General features: G+C 38.4%; 1 protein-coding gene across 1 annotated transcript in view; it reads left to right on the top strand.

Moving 5' to 3' along the window:
• The first annotated feature begins 489 nt into the window (after nucleotides 1–489).
• The window catches only part of LOC128656482 (dystonin-like), a 958,955-nt gene continuing 943,904 nt past the window's right edge, over nucleotides 490–15,540 (top strand). The window contains 2 exon segments of the mRNA XM_053710402.1: nucleotides 490–507; nucleotides 653–860. Coding sequence (XP_053566377.1) covers nucleotides 505–507; nucleotides 653–860 — 211 coding nt within the window. The 5' untranslated portion in view covers nucleotides 490–504.

The following is a 15,540-nucleotide window of genomic DNA, read 5'->3' as shown; positions in this document are numbered from 1 at the left end:
CTACTGGCAAAGCACTTGACCAAAGGCAGATATGTTTGTTTAAATGAAAACTAATGCCAGGACAGTGGCTATAAACTTAGATGAAACATGTGTTTACTGGAATTGCCTTGACAGGGAGCTACTGGAGCTGTCTGCTGTATATAAAGCCTTCCTGAGCTGCACCACTCAGTTCCTCGTCTTTCAACCACAATACTTTGCCTTTGTCTGGCATATGTGTCCAGGATATAAGTGGCTCTCTAAGTGGGATGTAAGCACAGGGCTACTCAAAGGAAAAACAAAGGAAACCCAAACCTCCCCTCCCCGAGTTTCCAGGAGGCAGCTGTACAAGTTAGTCATAGTCTGTACTGACAGGTTTGGACAGCAGAGGGCAGTAGTAGGTCAGCTTTCAGCCGCCGCTGTGTTTCTGGGCCGGTCATTGGACCCTGTTTGATTGTTGGGATCATTTCCTGCTGCCCATCCTCACCATTGAGCTAATGATTTGTCTGGTCCCCTGAATGTCACACCATGGTAAGGCTGCATTTGTCTAAACTATACGGCGTTGCTATGCTGACACACCCTTGTTGCTCCTGACAGTGTGTGTTGTAAGATCATTTTATTATTATTATGCTGACTATATACACCACGTATCTTTATGTATCTTTTGCCTCCCCAGAGCTCGGGCACCGCTTCCTACCGCTGTTCCATGTCCTCCTCTGCTGATTTTTCCGATGATGATGATTTCAGCCAAAAGTCTGGCTCCGCATCCCCTGCTCCAGGCGACACCCTGCCCTGGAACCTACCTAGACACGAGAGGTGCAAGAGGAAGAGCCCCGGGGCAGCTGTGCTGGACCCTGCGGAGAGGGCAGTGCTCCGGATAGCTGGTAAGTGGGGGCTTCATGTACCCTGCCATGGGTGATAGCTGTCACAATATTCAATCACTGCACAAGCATATTCACTTCATGTAGGGACCTTCACTTGCTCACCTTTCCAGGATGATGCTGTCACACCCCCAGGTCCCACTCACATATGTTCTCTATAGTAACCCTCTGGCTGCCAAATGAGCTGCACACATTGCATTGTAATGACAGACAGCACCGTTTGGCAGGCAAGTGGTTAACGGATATGTCAGGCTTGGCTGTATTTCTTCTAGTTGTGTGCAGTAACTACCTCCTGGTCATTGGCTTGTGTACAAAGTAATTCATGCAATATGCCCCGTAGGTGACAGCTGTAACATTACATGACTTACACTTACATAGACTGCGTGATTTTCTAAAGGGTTTGCTTAGTCATTCAATGCTGTTTTACTAACGGAGCCTATACCTATAGTGCCCTGCTATCTCCATATACTTTTTTTCAGATTTTTATTTTTTTTATTTTCATACATCACATTATGAATATTAAAATTATCCCCATCTAGCCCATTATTCAGTACAGTCTTTTTTTCTTAATAACACAATTTTATATGATAAAATAAATGTTTTCCTATATATGTAAGTTGTGCTATGAATTGACCTGATAGGCTGATAACCTTCATAAGGGATGTATTCCATCCCAGCCAGATACAAGCTAAAGAAACATCATTTTGTTTTTCATGGATATATCAGGGAGTTGTTATTTTCTTTTTTCTTTTATTCTTGCACCCTTTTATATACATTTGGTAAACACTTTTAGTGAATTGTGCATTATGTAGTTACCATTTAATTATAATAAAGCTGTAAACATCACTGCTTAAAGCCTGGCAGCTATAAGGTTAATACAGGCTGAGATATATTGTGGTGACTAAGCTGTTTCAGTGCTATTCTTCTGCATGGCCAGTGATTGTGTTTATAGGCACAGGAAGCCTGTGAATCTCATACCCTCATTTACTGGATACAAAAATAGACAACTTTATTTGTAGTACAGTCCAATGGATTTAAATCATTTGGTAGCTTGAAATGATTGTAATATATTAGTGGTTACCCGTATAGTGTAATGTAGAAGCGCCACAAGCATCTATTTGTTACCCCAGGTTATGTGTCACTATGGTTAGTTGTTTGCATTCATGTAAATCAATATTCCTCAACCAGTTAATGCTCCTGTACCTTTTAACAATGCGAGAATACTTTGATTGATAGTGACGCTGTGTATGTTTGTTGAATAAATATTTCAATTGCTTACATGGGAAAATACACACAATTTCCTAAAATAACATAATGCTTCAAATATTTAAAAGGTTTGTTATATTATATTTAATATAATTACTGCTTTTTTTTATATATCTGATGCAATTCTTATGTCATTACACTATTTTTTTTTAAAGTAAAACAATGACTTTAAGTTGTATTTACCGTTGATTCATTTTATGCAATTTTTCTAAATTATACAAACTTATGTAAATGTTTACCCATAAAGAAGGGCCAACAAATGTAATTTATAATTTATGTGTATCATTTGTATATTAGGCTTTTATTCATTTCCAAAATATTTAAGATATATAAAAAATACATGTTATGAATATACATAGTACATATACTGTAATGAAGATCTTGGTTTTAAAACATTTGGAACATTGGCAGTGAAGAGAATTGTTGCATTTGATTGTGTTTTTCTATTCCCCTGGGAATAATTTATCATGTTTTGATGGCGCACATAGGAGAGTTACAGTGTGAGCAGCATCACTGTATGCTGGTAAGGGGTGGGCGTGAGTAATTATATCTAGCTGGAAACCAATAGATTCTCTATAAGCTGCCTCTGCCTGAATATGTGACTCATATTGATTCCCTTTTGCCTCTGGAGGGCACTGCATCACTCTGTTTGTGCTATTAGTAGATGGCAGTCAGCTGGCTTAATAGAAGTGCTAAAAAAAATGTTGAAAATGTGGTAAACACAGGAGCCTAGATTTCTTATCTTAAGATAATTATTCAAAACATATCTATCCACTATTTTAGTTTATTCATTGAGGTTCGCTTGGAAGCTTAGGTAACCAGATATATTTAATTAACTGTTAAATGAACATTACACTCTGGATTGTGTATGTATGTATATATATATGTGTGTGTGTGTGTATGTCCCTAAATATTCAGTGCAAAGGAGAGAAAATAGACAACACTCAAGAGGCCTTTCAATTTTCCAATGCTGTTAACATGTTTATTTTGTAAGCAGATTTTGTTTGTAATGAGGTGTTTCATTTCTGATGTAGTGTATAAAATGGCATTAATGTTCCTTTAAAATCAATGGCCTTGCAAATCATACTAAAAAGTGCACTGTTAATGAATCTTTATTGTAGATATAAGAATGTATTCACTGACATAGCACTGCGGAATCTGTTGGCGCTCTACAAATAACCGATAATGATAATAAAAAGTATTATCAGATGTGACCCAATGTATGTAATTTGATATGATATTCATCTCTAATTACATATATTGAACTCATATCCTACATAAGACTAATATTTTTCTACCCATTTCTATTACCGGTATATGAGATCATATATATGAAGGTTTCTGGTTTCTTTTAGTGGTATATCTAGGGGTTGGTGTTATGTGAGTAATTTACAAGGTCAGTCTTGTGATTTAGACTAGATGTATTATTTTGTCTTAGAAAGGTCTGAGATAACCTTATATGTCAATTTAGATGAATCAGTGTACGGTTTTTAATAATCCTATTAAAAACAAGGGCACTTTAATTCATCAAAATGTACATTTCACTCGTTTTCTTCAAATACTTACCTTTTAATCCTGACAGCCGCTGCAGCGCTTCCTCCGCCCGACGCAAGCCCTCTTCGCGGGTCCAAAATGACGAATCCGGCTTCCTCCAATCACGTCGTTGGAGGAAGCCTGATTCGTAATTTCTGATGTATGAAGAGACTTCTGACGGCCGGGGGAATTGCTGGAGCTGCTGTGAAGATTAAAAGGTAAGTATTTGAAGAAAACGAGGGAAATGTAAATTTTCATGAATTAAAGTGCCTTTGTTTTTAATAGGATTATTAAAAACCGGGCACCAATTCATCTGAATTGACATTCACTTTAATGTATCCAAAATGCTTATTAAACGAGATTCAAATGCAGAACTGTTACTTGCGTATTGCTGCTAAGTAAGTCATTAGAAATAGTATTTTTTATTAAATAGGCTATATTACCACTTTACTGTACACAGTTAGTAGTGTCTTTATGTATCACGTATTAGTATTTTTATTTTAATCAGTGCAGTCAGCTATTGGGAAAGTTATTTGTGGAATTTAGAAGTAATTCACTCATATTAACAAATAATACACATGTAGTCATTTAGGATATCCTGATAAATAGCCAATTATGTATTGAGACATACTTTTCAGCTGTAATATAATTGGTATTTACATCCTTAAAGGGATAGAAAAGGTCAAAATTGAAACATACATGGGTGCTGTTCTTCAGCGGCATATGCACATATACTGTGAGTGCACCAGTATTCAAATGCCACATCTTAACTTAGAATAAGCAGTGCCTTGTATTAAGTCTTTACAGGCACCATCAGCTCCTAGAGTTTGAATACTGGTGTACGGGAACTCACAGCATATGTGCATATGCTGCTAAAAAAGCAATAACTTTTATTAGAAGCATTTTTTTGCTAATTGCAGTATATTGCAAAAATGTAAAATTGAAATGCTCTCATGCACATTTAAATTTAACCTTTCTATGCCTTTATATAAGAGCTGATTATTATATCCACATATAAACAGTGCAGATACTTTAATGCTTATCTTTGTAATAAATTAATGCATTATTAGTTTGGAATTGTTTTCTCCTTTCTATTTATGAGGTCAATTCTGACATAAAACACAATCATCTGGAATGTGGGTAATTGCTTGGCAATTGTGCGTACAGTATACAATGTTTAATTTGTGCCTTAAAGGGACATAAAGGCGCAACAAGAAAATGCTCTAATACACTAGAGCCATTAAAATGACAGTGTACTGTTAAATTTTCTACCTTTCAATTTGTTCCCAATTATCAATTTTACTTGCTGGAGTGTATGAAATAGTTTATAAATAGTAGATTTAACTTTATTTTGGAATTTGAAATGGCTGTTTTTGCCTGTGGTATCCCCCCCTATGCTGAAAATTGTAATACTTAAAGGGACAGTCAACCATAGAATTGTTATTGTTTTAAAAGATAGATAATCCCTTTATTACTCATTCCCCAGTTTTGCGCAACCAACACAGTTATATTAATATAATTTTTACCTTTGTGATTACCTTGTATCTAGGAACCTTCTTCCAGCCCCCTGATCACATGACTGTGACTGTTTATTATCTATTGTCTTAAATTTAGCATTGTTTTGTGCTAGATCTTAAATAACTTTCTGTGCCTGAACACAGTGTTATCTATATGGCCCACGTGTACTTTTTGTCTCTTTGTGTTGAAAAGAGATTTAAAAAGCATGTGATAAGAGGCAGCCCTCAAAGGCTTAGAAATTAGCATATGAGCCTACCTATATTTTGTTTAAACTAAGAATACCAAGAGAAAAAAGCAAATTTGATGATAAAAGTAAATTGGAAAGTCAATTAAAATTAAAAGTCCTATCTGAATAATGAAAGTTTAATTTATACTTGACTGTCCCTTTAAAGGGACGCTGAACCCAAATTTATTCTTTTGTGATTCAGATAGAGCATTCAATTTTAAGCAACTTTCTAGTTTACTCCTATCAATTTTTCTTCGTTCTCTTGCTATCTTTATTTGAAAAAGAAGGCATCTAAGATTTTTTTTTTTTTTTTTTTTTGGTTCAGTACTCTGGACAGCAGTTTTTTATTGGTGGATGAATTTATCCACCAATCAGCAAGAACAACCCAGGTTGTTCACCAAAAATGGGCTGGCATCTAAACTTATATTCTTGCATTTAAAAAAAAAAAAAAAAAAATACCAAGAGAATGAAGAAAATTTGATAATAGGAGTACATTAGAAAGTTGCTTAAAATGTCATGCTCTATCTGAACCACAAAAGAAAAAAAATTGGGTTCAGTGTCCCTTTAAAGGGACACTAAACACAATTTTTTTTTTCATGATTCAGGTAGAGAATACAATTTTAAATAACATTCCAATATATTTCTATTATCTAATTTGCTTCATTCTTTAGATATCCTTTGTTGAAGAAAAAGCAGTGCACATGGGTGAGCAAATCACACGATTGTCCCTTTAAGTACTGGCTATAAAAAAAGCTGTGTAAGCATAGCTAATAGAAGAAAATACACTCCCAGTGGGAGGTAGGAGAGATAAGTAATAAAATATTAATTTTCAGTTATTTATTCTGTGTATTGGGCTTTGTATACAAACAGAGATAATACAAGAAAGAATGTGTGACTATAAAAAGTAATAAAATAAGGGGATCTTATTTCATTGTAAGCTCAACCCATTTCAATAGGTTGTAGTGTCACAGAACAACACCAGCTATTTCATATGCAAAAGTAAACCTAAACAATTTCTCATACAAGACGCCGGTATAATAAGTAATTGGAAACAAATTAAGGGGACAATGTACTCTAATATTGACTCCCCTTTAATGTGTTCTGAAGTATCCATTTTACCTACTGGAGTGTATTCAAATGTTTACAAACAGCTATTTCACCTTTATTTTGTCATTTGAAATAGATGATTTTGCCTATTGTATTCCCACCTACACTGAACATTTCGGAACTTAAAGGGACAGTACACTGTAAAATTGTTTTTCCATAAATGTATTTTAAATGACTTGTTATACCAACTGCAGAGTATAAAATATTTGAGAAATTGCATTTGTGGGTTTATTTGTGTATCTGAAGTAGCTGGTTTTGTGCTTTGAAACCACAGCCTATTACAATGGGTTGAGCTTCAGGTAATATCAGATCTCATTATGTTATCACTTTTATGTACACAGACTCCTTATCTTATATTTGTCTGGAACACCAAAGCTCAATACATAGAGAGAACAATGGAAAATTATAATTTTATTACTTAACTATCATGCCCCCCACTGAGGGTGTAATCTCTTCTGCTGGCTGTGTTTACTTAGGCTTGTCAATAGCATATACGCCAGTATCAAAACTTTCAGTATAGGTTGGGAAACCACAAGCTAAATCAGCTATTTCAAATGCTGAAATATGAGTAAAGGAGCTACTTGCAAACAATTTAATACACTCTAGCAGGTAAAAAGGATCATTGGGAATAATTTAAAGGGGAGAAAGTTTTTGGGTGAACTGTCCCTTTAAGTTCTGGTTACAAAAAACATGTAGACAAGAAGGTTTGGATAAAATAATGCTCCCAGTGAGGGCTGAAGGCTGTTACAAAGAGGTACTTAAATATTAATCTCCCATTGTTCTCTCTCAGTATTGGCCTTTGAGTAAACAGTTATAAAGAAGATAAGGGGGACTTTGTGTAAATAGTTTGAAAGATAAGATAATTAGGTATTTTCTCCCTTCAAGATCAGAATGTATTGGGTTGTGGTTTCAGTTATCATAAACAGCTATTTCATATTCAAAAATATTCCTGAAGGAACAATTTCCTATACATTTTAGACTCTGTATCTGGTATAACAAGTAATTGATAACACATTAAATGGATATGGAAATGTTATTTTGTGATTAAGACAGAGCATACAGTTTAAAAAAAAAGTTTCTAATTTACTTTGTTTATCAAATTTGTTTCGCTCCCATCATTGTATTCGTGGTTTAAGAGATACCTAGGTAGGCGTCTAGAGCACTGCATGGCAGGAAATAGCGCTGCCTTCTAGTTATCTTGCAAATTGATGCCATTCTTGCAAAACTGCTGCCATATAGTGAAAGTTTCATGACATGAAAACCAATTTTAGAGTACACTGTCCCTTTAAGTGGAAAGCAGTTTTATAGTACACTGCCCCTTTAAAGTCTATGTGGATTTTTGTAGATATCATTTAATATGTTTTTGTAAAGGATTGTTATCGACCCCTGTGTGTGTAACCTCACAAAGGGTAATAAACACATACTTAAAGTGAAAGAAAATCACACTGTTGTAAAGCACTGCATATTACTGAAGACAGTGCAAAGATATGGGAGATCCAGTTTAAAGAAAAACAACACTAGATTATGTACTTTATTTTATGTTTTTATTTACATACAGCTGACAGCTCTGCTTCAAAAGCCATTTGTTATATTGTCTGACAATACGGCCAGTACAGCCAATGAGAATCCTTGCTGCCTGCAATATTGTATATAATTCAAGTGAACTCCTGCAGATTTGCTATACAGTTGAAGGGCTAAACTCTAAAGCAGAGGTATGGGATTGTGAAAACATGCTTGTATTATCTCCTATAGCACAGTTATTATGGCTAAACTCTAAAGCTGAGGTATGGGAGTGTGAAAGCATGCTTGTATTATCTCATATAGCACAGGTGTTATGGCTAAACTCTAAAGCTGAGGTATGGGAGCGTGAAAACATGCTTGTATTATCTCATATAGCACAGGTGTTATGGCTAAACTCTAAAGCTGAGGTATGGGAGCGTGAAAGCATGCTTGTATTATCTCATATAGCACAGGTGTTATGGCTAAACTCTAAAGCAGAGGTATGGGATTGTGAAAGCATGCTTGTATTATCTCCTATAGCACAGGCTTTATGGCTAAACTCTAAAGCAGAGGTATGGGATTATAAAAGCATGCTTGTATTATCTCCTATAGCACAGGTGTTATGGCTAAACTCTAAAGCTGAGGTATGGGAGCGTGAAAACATGCTTGTATTATCTCCTATAGCACAGTTATTATGGCTAAACTCTAAAGCTGAGGTATGGGAGTGTGAAAGCATGCTTGTATTATCTCCTATAGCACAGGCGTTATGGCTAAACTCTAAAGCAGAGGTATGGGATTATAAAAGCATGCTTGTATTATCTCCTATAGCACAGGCGTTATGGCTAAACTCTAAAGCAGAGGTATGGGATTATAAAAGCATGCTTGTATTATCTCCTATAGCACAGTTATTATGGCTAAACTCTAAAGCAGAGGTATGGGAGTGTGTAAGCATGCTTGTATTATCTCATATAGCACAGTTATTATGGCTAAACTCTAAAGCTGAGGTATGGGAGCGTGAAAGCATGCTTGTATTATCTCATATAGCACAGTTATTATGGCTAAACTCTAAAGCTGAGGTATGGGAGTGTGAAAGCATGCTTGTATTATCTCCTATAGCACAGGCGTTATGGCTAAACTCTAAAGCAGAGGTATGGGATTATAAAAGCATGCTTGTATTATCTCCTATAGCACAGGCGTTATGGCTAAACTCTAAAGCAGAGGTATGGGATTATAAAAGCATGCTTGTATTATCTCCTATAGCACAGTTATTATGGCTAAACTCTAAAGCAGAGGTATGGGAGTGTGAAAGCATGCTTGTATTATCTCATATAGCACAGTTATTATGGCTAAACTCTAAAGCTGAGGTATGGGAGCGTGAAAGCATGCTTGTATTATCTCATATAGCACAGTTATTATGGCTAAACTCTAAAGCTGAGGTATGGGAGTGTGAAAGCATGCTTGTATTATCTCCTATAGCACAGGCGTTATGGCTAAACTCTAAAGCAGAGGTATGGGATTATAAAAGCATGCTTGTATTATCTCCTATAGCACAGGCGTTATGGCTAAACTCTAAAGCAGAGGTATGGGAGTGTGAAAGCATGCTTGTATTATCTCCTATAGCACAGTTATTATGGCTAAACTCTAAAGCAGAGGTATGGGAGTGTGTAAGCATGCTTGTATTATCTCCCATAGCACAGTTATTATGGCTAAACTCTAAAGCTGAGGTATGGGAGCATGAAAGCATACTTGTATTATCTCCCATAGCACAGGTGTTATGGCTAAACTCTAAAGCAGAGGTATGGGAGCATGAAAGCATACTTGTATTATCTCCCATAGCACAGGTGTTATGGCTAAACTCTAAAGCAGAGGTATGGGAGTGTGTAAGCATGCTTGTATTATCTCCTATAGCACAGGTGTTATGGCTAAACTCTAAAGCAGAGGTATGGGAGTGTGTAAGCATATTTGTATTATCTCCCATAGCACAGGTGTTATGGCTAAACTCTAAAGCAGAGGTATGGGAGCGTGAAAGCATGCTTGTATTATCTCCCATAGCACAGGTGTTATGGCTAAACTCTAAAGCAGAGGTATGGGAGTGTGAAAGCATGCTTGTATTATCTCCTATAGCACAGGTGGTATGGCTAAACTCTAAAGCAGAGGTATGGGAGCTTGAAAGCATGCTTGTATTATCTCCCATAGCACAGGCGTTATGGCTAAACTCTAAAGCAGAGGTATGGGAGTGTGTAAGCATGCTTGTATTATCTCCTATAGCACAGGCTTTATGGCTAAACTCTAAAGCAGAGGTATGGGATTGTGAAAACATGCTTGTATTATTTCCTATAGCACAGGTGGTATGGCTAACTCTAAAGCAGAGGTATGGGAGTGTGAAAGCATGCTTGTATTATCTCCCATAGCACAGACGTTATGGCTAAACTCTAAAGCAGAGGTATGGGAGCGTGAATGTATGCTTGTATTATCTCCCATATCTCAGGCGTTATGGCTAAACTCTAAAGCAGAGATATGGCAGTGTGTAAGCATGCTTGTATTATCTCCTATAGCACAGGCTTTATGGCTAAACTCTAAAGCAGAGGTATGGGATTATAAAAGCATGCTTGTATTATCTCCTATAGCACAGGCGTTATGGCTAAACTCTAAAGCAGAGGTATGGGAGTTTGTAAGCATGCTTGTATTATGTCCTATAGCACAGGCGTTATGGCAAAACTCTAAAGCAGAGGTATGGGATTGTGAAAGCATGCTTGTATTATCTCATATAGCACAGGTGGTATGGCTAAACTCTAAAGCAGAGGTATGGGAGCTCGAAAGCATGCTTGTAATATCTCCCATAGCACAGGCGTTATGGCTAAACTCTAAAGCAGAGGTATGGGAGTGTGAAAGCATGCTTGTATTATCTCCTATAGCACAGGTGGTATGGCTAACTCTAAAGCAGAGGTATGGGAGTGTGAAAGCATGCTTGTATTATCTCCCATAGCACAGCCGTTATGGCTAAACTCTAAAGCAGAGGTATGGGAGCGTTAAAGCATGCTTGTATTATCTCCTATAACACAGATGGTATGGCTAAACTCTAAAGCAGAGGTATGGGAGCTCGAAAGCATGCTTGTAATATCTCCCATAGCACAGGCGTTATGGCAAAACTCTAAAGCAGAGGTATGGGATTGTGAAAGCATGCTTGTATTATTTCATATAGCACAGGTGGTATGGCTAAACTCTAAAGCAGAGGTATGGGAGCTCGAAAGCATGCTTGTAATATCTCCCATAGCACAGGCATTATGGCTAAACTCTAAAGCAGAGGTATGGGACTGTGAAAGCATGCTTGTATTATCTCCTATAGCACAGGTGGTATGGCTAACTCTAAAGCAGAGGTATGGGAGTGTGAAAGCATGCTTGTGTTATCTCCTATAGCACAGGTGGTATGGCTAAACTCTAAAGCAGAGGTATGGGAGCTCGAAAGCATGCTTGTAATATCTCCCATAGCACAGGCGTTATGGCTAAACTCTAAAGCAGAGGTATGGGAGTGTGAAAGCATGCTTGTATTATCTCCTATAGCACAGGTGGTATGGCTAACTCTAAAGCAGAGGTATGGGAGTGTGAAAGCATGCTTGTATTATCTCCCATAGCACAGCCGTTATGGCTAAACTCTAAAGCAGAGGTATGGGAGCGTTAAAGCATGCTTGTATTATCTCCTATAACACAGATGGTATGGCTAAACTTTAAAGCAGAGGTATTGGAGCCTGAAAGCATGCTTGTATTATCTCCTATAGCACAGATGGTATGGCTAAACTTTAAAGCAGAAGTATTGGAGCCTGAAAGCATGCTTGTATTATCTCCGTTAGCACAGGCGTTATGGCTAAACTCTAAAGCAGAGGTATGGGAGCGTGAAAGCATGCTTGTATTATCTCCTATAGCACAGGTGGTACGGCTAAACTCTAATGCAGAGGTATGGGAGTGTGTAAGCATGCTTGTATTATCTCCTATAGCAGAGGTGGTATGGCTAAACCCTAAAGCAGAGGTATGGGAGGCTGAAAGCATGCTTGCATTATCTCCTATAGCACAGGTGGTATAGCTAAGCTCTAAAGCATTGGTATGGGAGTGTGTAAGCATGCTTGTATTATCTCCTATAGCAAAGGCATTTTGGTTAAACTCTAAAGCAGAGGTATGGGAGCCTGAAAGCATGCTTGTATTATCTCCTATAGCACAGGTGTTATGGCTAAACTCTAAAGCAGAGGTATGGGAGCCTGAAAGCATGCTTGTATTATCTCCTATAGCACAGGTGTTATGGCTAAACTCTAAAGCAGAGGTATGGGAGTGTGAAAGCATGCTTGTATTATCTCCTATAGCACAGATGGTATGGCTAAACTCTAAAGCAGAGGTATGGGAGTGTGTAAGCATGTTTGTATTATCTCCTATAGCACATGTGGTATGGCTAAACTCTAAATCAGAGGTATGGGAGTGTTTAAGCATGCTTGTATTATCTCCTATAGCACAGGCGGTATGGCTAAACTCTAAAGCAGAGGTATGGGAGTATGAAAGCTTGTATTATCTCCTAGAGCACAGGTGTTATGGCTAAACTCTAAAGCAGATGTATGGGAGTGTGTAAGCATGCTTGTATTATCTCCTATAGTAAAGGCGGTATGACTAAACTCTAAAGCAGAGGTATGGGTGTGTTTAAGCATGCTTGTATTATCTCCAATAGCAGAGGTGGTATGGCTAAACTCTAAAGCAGAGGTATGGGAACTTGAAAGCATGCTTGTATTATCTCCTATAGCACAGATGGTATGGCTAAACTCTAAAGTAGAGGTATGGGAGTGTGTAAGCATGCTTGTATTATCTCCTATAGCACAGGCGTTATGGCTAAACTCTAAAGCAGGGGTATGGGAGCTCGAAAGCATGCTTGTATTATTTCCTATAGTAGAGGCGTTATGACTAAACTCTAAAGCAGAGGTATAGGAGTGTAAAAGCATGCTTGTATTATCTCCTATAGCACAGGTGTTATGGCTAAACTCTAAAGCAGAGGTATGGGAGCATGAAAACATGCTTGTATTATCTCCTATAGCACAGGCGTTATGACTAAACTCTAAAGCAGAGGTATAGGAGCCTGAACGAATGCTTGTATTATATCCTATGGCTAATTATAGGCTGTACCAACCGCCTTGTCAGACAAGAAGAAAAAAATTAATTTAGGCTTACCTGATAAATTTCTTTCCGGGCATAGAGACTCCATGACTTCATTCCAATTACTAGTGGGATATTCAACTCCTGGTCAGCAGGAGGAGACAAAGAGCACCCCAGCAAAGCTGTTAAGTGTCACTTCCCTTACCCATAACCCCCAGTCATCCGGCCGAAGGGAAACTGAAAAAGCAGATAACACAAGGGTATAGAGGTTGCCTTAAATTTAAATAAGGGCGGGTTTGAAAAGTCTCCATGCCCGGAAAGAAAGAAATTTATCAGGTAAGCATACATTTTGTTCCTTCTTTCCTATGGCATGGAGAGTCCACGACTTCATTCTAATTACTAGTGGGAACCAATACCCAAGATAGAGGACACAGAATGAAAAGGGAGGGAGAACAAAAAAGGCAGACCTAAACAGAAGGCACCACCGCTTGAAGAACTTTTCTCCCAAAGGAAGCCTCAGCCGAGGAAAAATTATACAATTTGTAGAATTTGGAAAAGGTATGCAAAGAGGACCAAGTTGCCTCCTTGCAAATTTGTTCCACAGAAGCTTCGAGTTTGAAAGCCCAGGAAGAAGAGACAGCCCTGGTGGAATGAGCCGTGATTCTCTCAGGAAGTTGCTGTCCAGCTTTCTCATAAGCTAATCGGATAACACTACTCAACAAGAGAGAAAGAGTAGTAGAAGTGGCCTTCTGATCCTTACGCTTACCAGAGAAAACAACGAACAGGGCAGTAGATTGCTGAAAATCTTTAGTTGCTTGAAGGTAACGACAATTTCCTGATTAATATTGTGATCTGACACTACCTTAGGAAAAAATCCCAGCATAGTACGAAGAACCTCCTCATCCACATGAAAAATAAGAGAAGGGGAATCACACTGCAGAGCCGAAAGCTCAGAAACACTGAAAGCAGAAGAAATAGCAAGAAGAAACAAAACCTTCCAAGATAACAATTTAATACCAACAGACTGCATCGGCTCCAACAGAGCCTACAAGGTTAAGGCTCCAAGGAGGAGCAACAGGTTTAAACACAGGCCTGATTCTGACCATAGCCTGAAAAAAAGATTTGACATCCGGCAAATCTGCCAGACGTTTGTGCAAAAGAATAGACATTGCAGAAATCTGACCCTTCAGAGTACTGACTGACAAACACTTCTCTAGGCCCTCCTGAAGAAAAGACAACATTCTGGGTATCCTTACCCTGCTCCAAGGGAAACCCTTTGATTTACACCATTAAAAGTATTTGCGCCATACTTTATGGTAAATCTTGCGAGTAACAGCTTTATGAGCCTGGAGCATGGTATCAATGACCGTCTCAGAGAAGCCACGCCTAGCAAAAACTAGGCGTTCAATCTCCAAGCAGTCAGCTTCAGAGAATATAGATTTGGATGTAGGAAGGGACCCTGAAGTAGAAGGTCCTTCCTCAGAGGTAACCTCCAAGGTGGAAGTGGTAACTTCTTCACTAGATCCGCGAACCAGATCCTGCAAGGCCATGCAGCAGTTATTAAAATCACAGATGTTCTCTCCTGTTTGATACGAGCAATGACTCGTGGAAGGAGTTGTCCGATTGGACACTGATAAACCGGACTAAAGATAATTGAGGCCAAGACATTGAAGATTGCTCTCAACTCTAATTTTTTATGGGAAGAGAAGACTCCTCCCAAGTCCACAGGCCCTGAGCTTTTAGTGAGCCCCAAACTGCTCCCCAGCCTAACAGGCTGGCATCCGTGGTCACAATCACCCAGGAAGGTCTCAGGAATCAAGTGCCCAGAGACAGATGGTCCTGGGAAATCCACCTCGAGAGAGAGTCTCTTGTTAGGGGATCCAGATCTATCCTCTGCGATAGATCTGAATGTTCTCCGTTCCATTGACTGAGCATGCATAGTTGCTCAGATGGAACTGAGCAAAGGGAATGATGTCCATGGAAGCCACCATTAGATCAATCACCTCCATGCATTGAGCCATTGATGGCTGAATAGATAGCAGACTGGAGAGAATGGCACGAAGCAAGAAGTTTGGATTTTCTGACATCCGTCAGGAAAATCTTCATGGACAGGGAATCTATGATTGTCCCTAAGAAACACACCCTTGTAGCTGGAACAAAGGAACTCTTTTCCAGATTCACTTTCCAGCCGTGGGAACGTAGAAAACACAACAACTTCTCTGTATGGGATTTTGCTAGATTAAAGATGACGCCTGAACCAAGATTTTGTCTAGGTAAGGTGCCACCGCAATTCCCTGAGATATGACCACTGCCAAAAGAACCCAGAGAACCTTTGTGAATATTCTGTGCACTGTGACAAGGCCAAACGGAAGAACAAGAAATTGGAACAAACTGGAAATGCTGGTC

The sequence above is a fragment of the Bombina bombina genome, chromosome 4 (genome assembly GCF_027579735.1).
Source record: "Bombina bombina isolate aBomBom1 chromosome 4, aBomBom1.pri, whole genome shotgun sequence".
NCBI classification, from domain to species: domain Eukaryota; kingdom Metazoa; phylum Chordata; class Amphibia; order Anura; family Bombinatoridae; genus Bombina; species Bombina bombina.
This window is presented reverse-complemented; position numbering and strand designations above follow the sequence as displayed.